The sequence below is a fragment of the Herpailurus yagouaroundi genome, unplaced genomic scaffold, assembly GCF_014898765.1.
Source record: "Herpailurus yagouaroundi ecotype Mexico unplaced genomic scaffold, PumYag 160, whole genome shotgun sequence".
NCBI lineage: Eukaryota > Metazoa > Chordata > Mammalia > Carnivora > Felidae > Herpailurus > Herpailurus yagouaroundi.
The window spans coordinates 43,777,234-43,793,402 of NW_024412401.1; the positions used below are offsets into that span (position 1 = coordinate 43,777,234).

Below are 16,169 nucleotides of genomic sequence, written 5' to 3' on the forward strand. Positions count from 1 at the left end.
CGAGCTCATTTTCTTATTTGCAAAATAAACTGTGAAGAAGAATGAACTTGTGTGTTAGTTTTATCTTTATAATTCCAAGGCTTCGTTTTGAGTGGCAGAGGTTGATGCTACCATTAAGCAGAATTAGAAGATTTAAAAGGGGCAAGTTGGCAGGTCTGGGACTGGGGCCCAGGGACAGGGGCAGAGTGTGGTTCTGCAAAGGTTGAGTTTCAGGTCCCAGCTTCACCTCAAGATGCTTGACAGGTAGCCAGACTTTTGAGAGTGGAGCTTAAAGATCAATCAGGATTAAAGGAAGAAATGGGGGAGACAGTGTCGTAGGGGGGCAGATAAATTGATCTCACCTGAAGGAATGAGTTTTAATTAAATGGGAGGTTTTATTTGAGATAGAGGTGGCAAGGGATCTCTTTCCCCCAATTGCACCTAATCAGGGCAGACCCCATTAGATGTCTTGCATGTAATAGTTACCGTAAAAGATATTATAAAATCTCTGGTTACAGAAATTTAACCCCATTCTTCACCAAATTAACAATTAACAACAGACTGTAAGACAATGTGGAACTGTAAAATGGTATCTGGACATCTCCCCGTAACTGGGCGGGTGAGTATCACCAGAAGCAGAGACCTCTTGCTCACAGATGCAAATACTCTGTCAACAGAATGGAAAAGGGCCTCCTGAATGGAGAATGTCTATGAAAAGTTGCTGGAGCCTTGATGACTGGTTGCCATGGTGACTGTTTCAACCATGGAACAGAAACCTTCCTTTCAAGAAGCCCCTTGCCTGCTGCCAAAGACAGCAATCTCCCCCAAAGGCATTTTGTTCAGAGAGGAGAGAAGAGAAATCCTTTTTTTCTTCTCTTATGGATACAACAGAGAGGTTGTAAGAAGCTAAATACAGGAAAGAGACCCCCTGAATACAGAAACTGTATGCTGGTGTGTTTTTTTTTTTTTGTTTTTGTTTTGTTTTGTTTTTTGTTTTTAATCAGGAGAGAGAATATTGGATGGCAGAGAATTTTTCACATAAATAAGTACTACACAGTTACTTTTGGACTTGATCCAAACTAACTTCAGCTTTACAGAGCCAAAGCATATTCCACCTGGCTTTTTTGAACATTCTGTTCGGAATTTGTAAAAGTCAAAAAATAGAAAATTCAATATTACATCTCCATTTGCCTTCTTTTGTATATTAGCAATCTGGAATTAGGCCTCCTGTCAATGAATTCAAATGAATGAGTTTGTTTTTTTTTTTTAAGTTTAAATTTTTGAAAGTGACAGAGAAAGCACGAGCAGGGGAGAGGGACAGAGAGAGAGAGGGAGAGAGAGAGTCCCAAGCAGGCTCCATGGTATCAGTGCAGAGCCTGATGTGGGACTTGAACCCACAAACTGTGAGATCACGACCTGAGCTGAAATCAAGAGTCGGAAGCTTAACGGACTGAGCCACACAGGTGCCCCTCTAATGAATGAGGTTTTGATAAGAGCCTTTGTAGGTATTGCACAGCTGTGGAACATAAGAACTCGAAAACACTTGGGGATGAGATAGTTCAGTATCCTTGCCCTACAGAAGAGGCCCAGAGAAGTGAGCTGGTTTGCTACAGGTCACATGAGGACTTTGCAGCAGAGGCTACCCCCCCCCAGGTGGCCTCCTCCACTATCAGAGAGCCCTCCTTTGCGCCCACTATAGGGTCCCATAGTTTTGCCCTGAACAAGTTTGCTCACCTCTCCCTGTGACAAGTATTGTGAATATAAAGACAACTCCCCCAGAAGAGAGGTACCCAAGAGCAGAAATGGCAGTTAGGAGGAAGGGAAAGGGGAACCTTCTTAGCAGAAAGACATGAGGGAATGAGGAAGGATGTTTGAGAGGGAACAGAGGGCAGAGACTGGACAGGGATGGAAGGAGATATCGTGAGCAGACTGGCCAGTGAGGGAATCCTGAAGAGAGAGAGATTGGGCAAGCATTGGCAATGGCTGGGAAGGAGGCAGTGGGAAGCAGTGTGCTGTTCCTTGAGGTCAGTGGGCTCAGGTTATACTGATTGGAGGAGGTGGCTCAGATCCTGGACTGGGTGTCAGGGTCTGCGGCTTGAGGCCCTGGCTTTGCCACCAACTCTGTGACAACTTGGCGGGTTACCTCACTTCTTTGTGTCTCTGTCTCTTTATTTCTAAACTTTTTTTAAGTTAATTTATTTATTTGGAGAGAAAGAGAGCATGAGCAGGGGAGGGGCAGAGAGAGAGGGAGAGAGGGAGAGAGAGAGACAGAGAGAGAGAGAGAGAGAGAGAGAGAGAGAATCCCAAGCAGGCCCAGCACTGTCAGTGCAGAGCCTGATGCAGGGCTCAAACTCACAAACTGTGAGATCATGACCTGAGTCGAAACCAAGAGTCGGAGGCTTAACGGACAGAGCCACCCAGGCGCCCCTCTTTATTTCTAAAATAAGGGATTACAATATCATCCCTAAAATCCTTTTCATCTCAAATCTATGACACAACTCGATGGAATTTCTGAGTTATCCATACTGAGTGCTTTGACATCACATGTGATGATCAGTAAAATCAGCAGAGTACCAACCACAGAAATCAGTTATTGAGAATATGAAGAATAAGGAAACAGAGCCCAACAGCAAGTGCTGAGGGGTAATGAAAGGAAGAAGGCAGAAGCCTGCGCTCTAACATGGCTTTGCCACTGACTGATTCACTCTATGTGAGCACTAAGATACGTACACATATTTTCAAAAGCCTACACTTTTAGAAGTGTTTTAGGATGGTGGATGTGGTGAGCAGAATAATGGCCCCTGAAGATGTCCATGTCCTAATTCCCTGAACCTGTGAATACGTTACCTTATGCAGCAAAAGGGACTTGCAGATGTGATTAATTTAAGGGTCTTGCAATCAAGAGATTATTCTGGATTATCTGGGGGGGGGCCCAGTGCAATCACTAGGGTCTTTATAAGGGAAAGAAGCAGGGGAGATGGTGGCCTCCAGCATCTGGAAGAGGCAAGGAAGTGGATTCTCCCCTAGAGCCTCTAGGAGGAAGGCAGCCCATTGATTTCAAGCAGGACTTCTGACCTCCAGAATTGTAAGAGAATAAATCTGGGCTTTGTAACCAGTAAATTTCTGGTAAATTGTTACCAAGGAGCAACAGGAAACTGTTACAGTGGCCAGTTCGGGGCTCTGGAGTTAGCCTGCGGAGGGCTGGTGGCTCTCGACGCTGGCTGCCATCAGGATAACCTCTGGGGGTGAGGCTAGAGTTTTGGATAGTTATTTTTTTTTTTTTTCTAAATTTTTTTTAACGTTTATTTATTTTTGAGACAGAGAGAGACAGAGCATGAACAGGGGAGGGACAGAGAGAGAGGGAGACACAGAATCTGAAGCAGGCTCCAGGCTCTGAGCCGTCAGCCCAGAGCCCGACGCGGGGCTCGAACTCACAGACCGTGAGATCATGACCTGAGCCGAAGTCGGACGCTTAACCAACCAAGCCACCCAGGCGCCCCAAGTTTTGGATAGTTCTAAAAGCTCTCCAGCTGACTTCCATGTGCAGCCTGAGTTGAGAACCACTGGCTGATAATGGCTAGGGAATTTTCTGGGGGAATGGGATCTAAGTAAGAGAGTAGAAGCTACTTATAAGAAAATCTTTTGCTTTTTCTTTTCCTCATCCTTCTATTTCCTCTCTACCTTTCTGGAAGACAGAAAAAATCGATATTATACTGTTTGAATTAGAAGAAGGCCAAATGTGGGAGGGAAAACTATGAGCAAAAATGAAGCTGTTCTACAAAGTAGCTAAGAATACCCATTATGTTCTGCATTTTAACAAGCGCACAATTTTGCATCTTCCGGCCATCTTAAAACTCCAAAAGATGTAAAGAGATAATACCACGGCACAAGTGAGGCCCTGAGTCTGTGCTCCCCTCTGTGGAAACAGGCTTACCTGGCACATGCTACTATGCGTTTGTAATCTGAGTCGCTGTAGCGTCTGTAGCTGGAAGCTGCGCATACAAAAAACAAGCAAACAAAAAATGAGAGTAAACCATTCTTAGCTGTTTTGTGCCCTGTCGCAACAGAATAATTAACGAAAAGGTCCCTGAACACATTTAAACATGAGTTTTGATTTGGAAGCTGGCGCTGCTGGTGAGTTTAATGGCAATTCATGGCTGCTGACAATACCAATAGCTGTAACAGTTCCCTGCTCTCAAAGAAGTTATGATTTAAGGAAGGAGTTATTGAAGGTAACGTGTTTGCAGAAGGTTGGAGGGAGACAGGGCCGATGCTTGGATTTACTGGTGGCCGGAAAGTTTCCTGGAGGAACAGGCCTTTGAGCCGCAAATGGAAGCTATCAGGGCAGAGGAGAGCATGTACCCTGACCCCAGAGCCAAGGTTAGAGGGGTACTTCAGGGTGCAAGGGGGCTTGCTTTTGGAGTGGAGGAGAGAACCAACCTACCAGGAGAGGGATGTGAAGGCCACAGGTAGAAAAAAAAAGGCACACAATTACAGCGTGTATCGTTCTGTTTTACCTTCTATGTCTTGGGCTTCAATTTTCAAATGAAAGCTGCAGATTTCCTCAGAAGTACTGGTTTTCTGAACCACAGTTGTTACCTATGTTGGGACGTGTGAACAATAGTCTATTTAAAACAGGGCAGGGCAGCCACTCTGGAAAACAGTGTAGAGGTTCTTCCAAAAATTAAAACGAGAACTACCCTATGCCCCAGCAATTGCACTACTAGGAATTCATCCAAAGGATACAGGAGTGCTGATTCAAAGGGGCATATGCACCCCAATGTTTATAGAAGCACTATCAACAATAGCCAAAGTACGGAAAGGGCCCAAATGTCTATCAACTGATAAAGAAGATGTGGTATGTATACACACACACACACACACACACACACACACACACACACACACATATATATAATGGAATACTACTTGGTGATGAAAAAGAATGAAATCTTGCCATTTGCAACAACATGGATGGAACTGGAGGATATTATGCTAAGTGAAATAAGTCAGAGAGAGACATATAACACATGACTTCACTCATATGTGGAATTTGAGAAACTTAACACATGACCGTGGGGGAAAGGGAAGGAAAAATAAGATAAAAACAGAGAGGGAGGCAAACCATAAGAGAGACTCTTAAATACAGAGAACAAACTGAGGGTTGACGGGGATGGGCTAAACGGGTGATGGGCATTAAGGAGGACACTTGTGTCGTATGTAAGTGGGATCACTGGGTTCTACTCCTGAAGCCAAGACTACACTGTATGTTAACTAACTCAAGAATAAAAAACAAAAAACAGGACAGTGGGGAAGGCATCATGGCTGTACTGTTGCTGCAGGTGAAATGCCCAAAGTATTGATTCCACAATCCAGTACAAATGGGGTGCAGCAAAGACTCATTTCCCAACAGCTGGACTTTCAGCGAACTCTATAATTTGAAACATACCCGAGAAGCCCAAGTAGGCAAAAAAAAAAAAAAAAAAAAAAGATGACATCTAGCCAGGCAGAATCTTGCCAAATCCCATGTGGTCAAATCTGTGTAGTTTACTATAGAAAAGTTCCTAAGCCTCTTGTCCTGGAACCTGTTTACTCTAATTTCATGCAAAACACTTCAAGGCCAGGAAGTATGGTTTTCTCCTAACCCCCATGCCACCGTAGTAAATGACAAATTACAGGTGTGCAGGGAAGGACAGAGGTGCTTCCAGAAGTAGATATACTGAGAGCAACTAGAAGTGACAGAGAAATGCACAGTCTGTCTCCCCCACCAACCCAACCATGCAATCTCATAAAGTCTTAGACGGAATGGACATGCCAAAGATAAGAGCGTAACTGAAATCATCAGTAGAGTGTTAATTGATGCTTAGAATATGTAGTTCATCTTAGCCATTCGGCAGTCAGTCACACGTTTCTCTAAGCTGTTTGTGTATGTGCATGCAGTCTGCAGTTAAAATAATAGAAACTTAAGTCCTTACATATGTTCATCAATCTGCAATGATGCTGGAGAATTGCGATGTGACTATGTTACTAACCATAGAAAGCAGGGATATGTATGTGTATATAATCACACACATGCGTCATACGCACATACAACTACAGAACCATAAAATTATATATATATGTGTAATCATATATATATAATTTCCACAAATATAAAGACTATATACGTACAAGGATTAACATAGCCATCTGCAAAAAGAAATTGTGAGGATTGCTACTGAGACAGCTAAAAAGAATGAGTAAATGAATCCTACTTTAGTCCTGGTTGCCCAAGCCTAGATCTCTGTAACTTTGTGGCAAAGTCCCTAACTTTCTTTCATGTTACTTAGTACAAGCAGACATATGGTTGAAATCGGCTCTCAGTGAAATACTTACGTGCACTGTAGCCACACCATTGCTATACCCAGTACTGACGACGAGGTCATCATCGAGGGGCACCTGGAAAGGTGGATGAGAAACTGTGCTTTGTTTTCTTCTTCAACAGGGAGGGAGGACAGAACAATGAAAAGTAGCCTGACACCTGCCAGCTTCCTCTCTCTGGGCTTCTGTGAGATTCAATGGGTAAGACAGTGGAGATCCTGTGCACACAGACGCTAGAAGTGCTGGAAATTCCTTTTCCCTTGTCCGTATGAATACCACGTCTTGAGCTCTCCTGAGCAAGCCCGCAAAACCAACACAGCAGAAGCCACTTTGGGTTATGTTTTCATTTATATATGGTTATGATAGAACTGGATCTTCATCTCCTTTTGCCAACGGAATAAATCCCTTTCAGTGCCTCAGGAGGAGGCTCATCTCCTCCACTTCCACTGGTCTTTTATTCAAACCCCGTTGCCCCATCCGGCACCTCACTTAGGCCTGCCAGATCCTTAGGTGCTGAGACTCTTCTTCTGTCCTTCCAGGAGGAGAGTGAAGGTCAGGACTGGGTTAAGAAAGCCTCCCCTCCGGAGAAGCTCTATCGTACAAATGCCCCCTGATGTGTGGAAGGCGTGGGAGAGGCCATTCTGAGCAAGAGGCCCAAAGAGTTGGTTTCTTGCTCGCTCCAAGGCTGCGGGCTGCCCCTTCCCTCACTTAGCACACTAGTGCAAAGGGGATTCGGTGTGCGTGAAGAGTTGTCAGCCCTTCCTCTAGATTTTAGTAAATGTAGATAACAAGGCCAATTCTCTTGTTCTCCCTGATGGAAGATAGCATTTACTGAAAAGCCAGTGCATCAAGATGCTGCATGAGGAATGGGTTCTGTGAACTTGAGTGACAGATAGGTTTGGGAAATGAATACTGTTGCCCTGCCCCTATCCCCATGTCCCTCCATTGCCCATTCTCCCCAGGGTCACCACAATTACTCATATACATATGAAGGGTAGGGTAGGAATCCTCTATGAACAAACTTGATTAACTTCATTTAAACTAGAGTGTCCCACACTAACTTGACCACCAAACCTTTGTTAGGTAATGCATTTCAGGAAATGCTGGCATAGAGATATTCCAGACTAGATACTCATAGCCTGAGTTTTATACAAAGACAGCGTCATGGGCTGAGTTTTAGTTATTTAAAAATGGCAAGAGGCCCTTACAGCATTAGCCCTGTAGAGAAGAATTAACTGCAGTTACATCTCCGGTGGGCCTACCTTGCCGCTCAGGTCAAGAGCTCCTCATGAGATCTTAGACCATCGGCTTGGAATGTGAACCTCTGGTGAAGTCTACACGCTCCCAGAGAAAGGAGACACATTACCAACCCTGGGGGCCATAAGCACACGTGCCTGCAGAGGCCCAGGCACCAAGCAAGGGCACACAAAGGGCGCGCGCGCGCGCGCACACACACACACACACACACACACACACACACACGTCACGTGACTGCCAGAAACTGGGACCGACTGAAGAGTGCTTGCTGTGGCCAACACCCTGTTGCCTGATCATCCGGTTTTTTAAGAGTTTGGAGGCAGATTTTTATTTGAGGTCTCTGGACTTTCAAATGTTGGAATATGTCTATATCTCTGTCTATATATCCATATCCATACCTATCTTTTTTTTTTTTATCTGTGGGCCAATTGTTTTTAATTTTCGCGTTCAATTTTATTTCTCATGTCTACTTACTTCTCCCAAACATGGATTTGTAGAGCATGTAGACAGTTAAAAACTATTTCCAGTCATCTGTGTATTTAAATATGACCTAAAATAATCTGAAATGTGGTAATTAGAAAAATATATGTTAGCAGCCGTTTACTAGCAGCTACTCTTATTGACACAGAAACTAGTTCTTCCAACGTGTCCTTTACTTTGGGAAATTTTCACAGGCCATTGAGGTTTTCATAAAAAAAAAAAATCCAGCAGGGGTACATGGGGTAAGCTGTCAGGGGACCCAAAGGCCAATCCCTCAGTTTGGCCATACTTTGTATGTATGACAGGCCCACGTGGAACCACTGGTGGATGTCCACACGTGTCTTCCCTCTCACTCCTACCACTGCACCTTTGTGCATACTGTTCTCTTTGACTAGAATGTTTTCCCCCTTTTCTTCACCTTGCTAACTCATCCTGATTCTCCCAGATTTAACCTGCGCATCTGGACGCACTTGACAAATTCCTACCTCTCACCTTGGGTCAGGAGACCCTGCTCTGTCCTTCCATGTCCCTACCAAGGCTCTTATTTTTTTTCTGTCTGTTAAAACAGCAGTCTCCCCGAGTACCCAGTTTCTTCATACACTTTGCTTTTGAATTCCCAGTGCCCGGGACATAGCAGGTACTCAATGTATTTTTAAGTAGTAAATAGATACATTTGTAAAGTAAGAGGGGAACACGTGACTTCAAAGGGCCCACCCAGTTATAAAATTTTATAAAAAGTCCTTAATTTACCTCTATTGGCCTCCCAAGGAAATTCGTCTCTGTCATCTTATAACGGTGGAGGTCACCTTTATGCTTGTAAGAGACATTGATGTCCATGTTCAAGTGGAGTTGTTTTATCAGGAGTGAATATTCCGTCAGGCCCTCGATGGCATTAATCGTATCCTGTCAGCAATCAGCAAGGCACAAAAACAGGTTTAGCTCATTTATACCTTCCCTGTATTTACAAATCCGCTTTCTTATGAGAGAGTGAGGATGCACTGACCAGTGGGGAAACTCCAGCTGACTGAGTGAAATTGGTGAAGGGCTCCTAGGTGGAGGTCTCTCCCTCCCCAGTAAGGAAGCTGCTGTTGTCAGGGAGAGGAAGGAAGTGTGGCCTCAGTTCCAGGCTCTCCAGGTGTCCTGGGTGCATGACCTCAGGCCAGTCACTCTTTGCAGAATGCCTCCTAATCCTTGCATGACTGTCTCCTTTTTATCCTTAAGTCTCACCTTAGATAACTCCACAGTGAGGCCATAAATACGTTCTCCCTCTCTATTATTCTGTTTTCATTTTCTGCTTCTACCACTGTAATGTAATATTTCTTGGCATCCATTACATTTAGTAGCTACTGAACAAGTATTTGTTGAAGGAATGAATGGGTGAACTTTATTTTTCTAGGTCTCATCTTCCTCATGTGCAAGATTGGGAAATGTGACTGACTAGATCAGAGGCGTCAAACACGTGGCTACCCCGTCTGCCTGTGACATGGCATGATAATCAATGGGACACTCTTCCCTGCTAAGCCTACACTTGTCTCCAAGATGAAATTCATTTGCCTCCTCAGATTAGATAATCACTAAAGTAACCTTAAAGGACCCCTCTAGCTCTAAATTTTATAAACACATAGAAACACATTCTACGATCATCCAAACATTCAAGGAACAGAGAAGATGCTAACGTTTGAGCTCATCTTTGAAAACAGAGCATATTATACAACTACATAATAACTACAAAACATACATACATAAATGAGTTTACACTGGTAGCTAGGCAAACCATAACAGTCAGTATTTCTCTCACTTTTTACTCATTTTGGGGGGGGAGGGAATATCAGTACTTTGGTCCACACGGTGGCCTCTGTTCATTACATAGGATGTGATAGAATCACTGATAACCTTACTAGCCCTTCGTGATCATTAAGAATCATAGAGGAAGTACTGGATTTAGAGTCAGGAAATGGGAGTTTTGATTTTGGCTGTGCCACTAACTCCATGAACGAACCTCTTGGGGCTGACTTCCTCCGCTGTAGGAGAAGGGTGTCACTGCAGATAATCTCTAAGGGTCTTTTGACTCTAGTCATTTATTCAGATCTTGGCGGGAGGACGAAAGCATGGGCGACAGAATGAATGTGGCACATGTCATGCAGGAGGAGGGCAAATGTCTTCAGGAGAGTAAAACCAGACAGAGAAATGTTACCTGGGTTGAATAAAAGCCGCCTCCGTACCTCTGCTCTTCAGATAGCCATCTGATGATTGGGTTAACGTAATTTATGTCTTTCAAGCTCAGACTGGTGAGTAAAGCGTAGGCAGTGGTTTCTACCACGTGTGCTGTACTGGGGTTAGGTGTGGATGTGCTTTCCTGTTGAAGATCATCTTTCCAAAAGCGATAAATGACTGGATCGCCTGAACATCAACAAATCACATTCATTAATGTGATTAAAAATGTGAATTTGAGGGACGCCTGGGTGGCTCAGTTAGTTAAGTGTCTGACTCTTGATTTTAGCTCAGGTCATGATCTCACAGTTTGTGAGATGAAGCCCCACGTCGGGCTCTGTGCTGACAGTGTGGAGCCTGCTTGGGATTCTCTCTCTCCCTCTCTCTCTGCCCCTCTCCTACTCATGCTTGTGCTCTCTCGCTCTCTCTCCCTCTCTCAAAATAAATAAATAAATTTAAAAAAATACATGTGAATTTGATATACTTCTAGCAGGTTTCTAGACGTTTTTACTGGTAGTGGCCTTCTGATTTCTAGAAGTTTCTTACTCTTTTGTAAGAAGAACTTCTTCAAGGTGACCAGTACATAATAAGATCTCTTAATACAGTGCTCTCTGTCTTTACTCAAAAAGGTCATCATGCAAAGTCCGCATGTACTGGGGAGAAGCAGTACTATAAAGGGAGAAGTGTAACCAACTGGTAACCGGTACACCCAGGTTCTAGTCTCTGCTCTACTAGGAAATGACCATGTCATTTTGGAAGAATTCTGTTTTGTTCTGTGGGACTCATTTTCTAATACCTTAAAGTGTACGTAGTACTTATTTCCTTGCAGTGAAACTCAGATGAGATACCAAATGTAACTTTTATCAACCAGAGAGCACCATACACATAGAAAGCTTTATTGTTATTATTGACACGGTGAGATAAATTGGAGAACTTTTCTCCCTGACAGAAAAAAAATCTACAACCTAGAAATTGAGATCACACCCAAAATCTTAGTTCATTCTTTTTTAATCTCTTTGAGCTTAAAGCACTAAAGATAATTTCATATATGTAGCACTTTTCATAAATTAGGTTCTAAATTATATTTGTTATTACTGTAGTAATTTAAACTGTCACTTTAAGTCCTTTTTTTGCGCAAATTATATTTTAAAAAACAGTGAGGCATATTTGGAAATTATTTTTGAAGATTAGTCAAAATTTTGATGTATCTATTTACAATTCATAATTACATTATTTACATGACTTTTGGTAATGCTTCCCCTCCCTCTCAGAGACTCAGATTTGCTGTATTCAGAATAAAAGATTTGGTTTTTAAAGATACTTGCAGCTCAAACATTATTTGAATTATTAAGATCTCTTCTAGCTCTTCAATTCTATGATTTTATGATCCCTATCTTACAAGACCCAAGACATTTCTTTTGTGTTATTTTAAAAGCACTGTACAAGTGGTTTCGAGGTATATTTTATGATTCAGTCATTTTTAAACGATGACAGAAATAAAATCTTGTAAATAGTGACACACCTCGTGTTAGATTTATTAAGCTTTCAGAAAACCTCAGCCAGAAGAGGGCTCAGAAGTACCCAACCATATCCATGCTGGTACGGGCACACTGGCCAATGATCACTGCTACCCTCTTTCCATTTCTTTACTCTTGACCTATAGGAAGTGGTATCTTTATGTTTCAAAATGAAATACATATATAGCCAACTCAGTACAATATAAGCCAGAGTGGAAAGTGCAATAAACTGGTAATCAGTACACCTCTGATAAAAAATCCTCCAATGCCTTCCCTTTTCACTCAAAGCAGAAGTTAAAGGTTTAGTGCTTCCACTGCCCCCCTCCCCTCCACCCACCCAGTACCTTGATGTGAATGAGACACAGGCACCTTTTGCTCTGGGCAGAAGCAGACCCAAACTAGGATGCATGGCTAGGGGGATACACGGGCTGGATTTCAGCCTCAGTTCACTGGCTTGGGTGGGGGCTGTCTACATTGCACAACTGTATACAGGGGTCTTGCAGAGCCCCTGTGATGACCTCCAAGGCTGTATATGACCTTCCTTGTCATTCATGGAGCTCCAGGCACCCTCCTGCCTCAGGCATTTGCACATGCGGCTTCTCCATCAGGAACATTCCTCAAGATATCCACCAGCTTGCTTCCTCACCTCCTTCAGGTCTCTACTCAAGTACCACCTTCTCAGTGAGGCTCAAGCCTGACCACTGTATCTAAAATTACAACCTACCCCTTCTCCTTGTCTCCTTTCCCTGCTTTATTTTGCTTCCTATCAATCATCCAACCTATTCACTGTATGCAGTATTTTACTTACCATGTTTGTCTGTCTCTCCATAACTAGAATGTAAGTTTCACAAGGACCTGGATTTTTTTTTTTTTTGCTTTGTTTTGTTTTATTTTGGTCTGTTGCTTTATCCTCAGAACCTGGAACAGTATCTGGTACATAGGAGGTACTCAGTACATAAGCTGCGTGAATGAATAACAGCACTTAATATGTTGTATTGTGACAGTTGGTTTCTCGAGGGCAGACACCGTGCCTTACTCAACTTTGCCTGCCCTAACCTCCTTCACAGAATTAGCATGCTTAAACGCTTGCTGAAAATCTACATGCTTAAACGCTTGCTGAAAAAATTGTGTGAAATAAGTCATACCTTTAACCAAAGCTTTCTTCTTCAGGGCTGAGACAATTGAACGAAACTGCGGGTGGGTTTTATCTCCTAGGGAAAGAGCGTAAGCAGCAATGGCCAGTGTAAAGGTGCTCTGGGCTGAGAGGGTATTTTCAAGCAGAAAGGTGTCAGCTTTAGTGATAGCCGTGTTGATTTTCTGGAAACAAGAGCAGAGGGTACCTAAGTTTGTCAAGCCTCAACCTGTCAACTGATGCGAACCACCCCCGGGAGGGCACCATCCTGGGGTAGGCAAGGCGAAGGGTGGAAAGAAGACTGTCCTCATAGAAGTGGATGGTGTCTCACTGGAACAAATCCCTCTGGGAGAAGGAGCAGAGCCTAACCTCAGAAGGGAAAACGTGCTCGTCCAAACTGGGTTAGGCCTTTTGCCCCTGGCAAAGGGCATCTCTGGAGACGTTTTCGCCTTTAGTTTCTGCTTCCTGCAGCAGATGCAGCCCCTGGGAAGGAGAAGCCAGGCCTAGACTTTCACCACTCCGCCTCGGCAGAGCTGGGACAGACTCACATTTTCAAACAGAGTTTTACTAAAGAAAGCCATAAATAGCAGGAAAAGAACCAAAAGCTACCAAAGTGCTTTTTGATCCTAAGAATTCCTGGGAACATCATCTCTATTACTCGGTCCCGACTTAAGTGCGTGAGGAGGAAGCCGGAGTGATGTTGTGGTCAGCTCCCCTGGCTCCTCCCGTCCCAGCTCCACTGCCCCTCCCTTATGAACCAGTGGGTGTCAGCTTGTCCTCTAGGCCCCTGGGAACTTGTCCTTGTTGACTGTTTTGCCTCATTAAGTATAAATAACAATTCTCTTGGAAAAAACTACAAACATTATTTTGTTCTGTGGCTGAGACCCTATAACCCCCTTTGGGATTTTCCATGTCTGTTCTCTATGCTGGTTTGAAGGACACGTCTCATTCGCTTCCGATTTGTAAGCAGGCACATTTGACCTCAGTGTGAGATGGTCTCTCCCCTGATCAGGGAAGCTCCTGCTCCCTTGGAGTCCTTCACATTGATCCACGCAGGCGAATCCTCTCCTCTCTCCCCACAACTTCCAAGCAAATGAAATGGCACAGCCCAAAGAAGCAGACAGGCTATCGTGTGTTCTCAGAGGTTCCACAATACGAGATGCCTTGGGTGTAGGGTAACAGTCACATCTGCATCAGAACATTACCAGAGACGCAGGCAGGAGGCAGAGGAGACGCCGCCATTTTCCCATGTCAGCCAAAAGTTACTGGTTCTACTGTCAGCTCCACAGTGTGCTGGCCTGTGACACTGGACAACTGAATTCACCTTACCCAGGGTCTCTAATACCTATCATAATTCTGAAATCCTTTGATCCTGAAACTAAATTTATTTTCAAGGTGGCCCCTCCCACTAAATGGTTAGGACACAGAGGATGGGTGTTGGAGAAAGGAAACTCTTACTTACCACCAGGGAGCATATATCAAAAGCCTTTCTAATTCCAATCACAGCAAAGGCTGTCAGATATAAGGTGTTCTCCCGGGCTTCGACAGGCAAGGTACCCTACAAGTAAGCAATGTTTTAAAAACAGAATGAAATGGCGTCCTCACAGTAAAATGACCTGGGTCTGATCTCCGTTTTGAGCCTAATCTCGCCCTCTCCCTTCATCATCAGTCCTGCAGGACTGCTTGCCATTTCTCAGCAAGATCTGGGTCTTTCTTACTTGCATATGTTCACGTGACTTTCTCCTCCTCATCTCCCCCCTCTGAAGCTCCAATTCATACCTCTTCACCACAAACTCTCCCCCTCCTTCAAAACTCTGTGAGGGACACCTGGGTGGCTTGGTTGCTTGAGTGACCGACTTGAGCTCAGGTCATGATCTTGCGATTCATGGGTTTGAGCCCAGCATTGGGCTCTGGGCTGACAGCTCAGAGCCTGGAGCCTGCTTTGGATTCTGTGTCTCTCTCTTTCTGCCCCCTCCCCGCCCTGCTCGCACTCTGTGTGTGTGTGTCTCTCTCTCTCAAAACAATAAACATTGAAAAAAAGTTAATGGGGCGCCTGGGTGGGTCAGTCGAGTAAGCATCGGCTTCGGCTCAGGTCATGATTTCGTGGTTGGTGAGTTCGAGCCCCATGTCTAGCTGTGTGCCGACAGCTCAGAGCCTGGAGCCTGCTTCAGATTCTGTGTCTCCCTCTCTGCCCTTCCCCTGCTTACACTCTGTTTCTCTCTCTCTGTCTCAAAAATAAATAAACATTAGGAAAATTTTAAAAACTATTTAAAAAAAAAAAGACCCTGTGAAAATGCCATCTCCTCTCTGCAGCACTATCCAGCCTCTGTTCTCCCATGCTATTTCCTCTTAGGGCAGTAACATTCCAATGCGATGCTTATAAGACCTTCTAAAGTGCCCTCTATTTACCTCTCCAGCGTTATTTCACGCCACTCACCCCCCTAGCTCTCTCAGCCCCAGTTATTTGAGTGAACCTCCCTCCCTCTCCACCTCAAAATGCCAGGCACACTGTTTGCGTCAGATGGAACATTCTTCCTGCCTCTCTCCTACGTATTTCCCAGGGTCCTGGCCAAGTCATTTTCTTCAATTCCCCCGCACCAGATTAGATCCCCTGCTTTCAGTGAAACTGTATTTCCCTTTTCTTAACATGTATCGCACACTTGAAATAACTTGCTTGTGTCTGACTTCTCTGCTAGACCATAAGCTTTATGGCCTCAGCGACCACATTAGTTTAGTTCACTGTTGTGTCTCTACCATGCAGCCCTTAGTTCCCATTCAGTAAGTGTTTCTCGTATGAATAAATGAACACACACAGTTATATGTAGATTAGTGTTGTGAGTATGTAGAGCCTACTTGCCTTACCAGTGTGTGAGCTTCTCTGTGGCAGGCCATCCTTCCCACACCTCCTCCCAGATTGTGCTCAAAATAGACCCTTGCCTGTATTAGGTGCTCAGTGAATGGTTGTTGAATAAATAAGGATGGATGGATGGATGGATGGATGGATGGATGGATGGATAGGTGGGCATCTTAAGTAAAACATTGTTGTAGTATTTTACTCTTCAAATAGCACCTGCATGGTGTCAGTTGCCCTCCATTTCTTGTGGGAGTCCTAATCTGCTATTGGTGCAGCAGAGTACCATTATGAGCCCCATGTTAGCCAGGGAGGGATTGGGTTAGGGCAGGCAAAAAATAAAATAAAATAAAATAAAATAAAATAAAATAAAATAAAATAA

General features: G+C 44.0%; 1 protein-coding gene across 1 annotated transcript in view; it reads right to left on the reverse strand.

Moving 5' to 3' along the window:
* The window catches only part of C5 (complement C5), an 87,183-nt gene that overhangs the window by 12,611 nt on the left and 58,403 nt on the right, over positions 1-16,169 (reverse strand). Inside the window, exons 27-33 of the mRNA XM_040482143.1 lie at positions 14,399-14,494; positions 12,950-13,121; positions 10,271-10,476; positions 8,827-8,979; positions 6,355-6,417; positions 4,497-4,578; positions 3,914-3,971 (exon numbers count right to left, since the gene is read on the reverse strand). Coding sequence (XP_040338077.1) covers positions 3,914-3,971; positions 4,497-4,578; positions 6,355-6,417; positions 8,827-8,979; positions 10,271-10,476; positions 12,950-13,121; positions 14,399-14,494 — 830 coding nt within the window. The remainder of the gene's footprint in view (positions 1-3,913; positions 3,972-4,496; positions 4,579-6,354; positions 6,418-8,826; positions 8,980-10,270; positions 10,477-12,949; positions 13,122-14,398; positions 14,495-16,169) is intronic.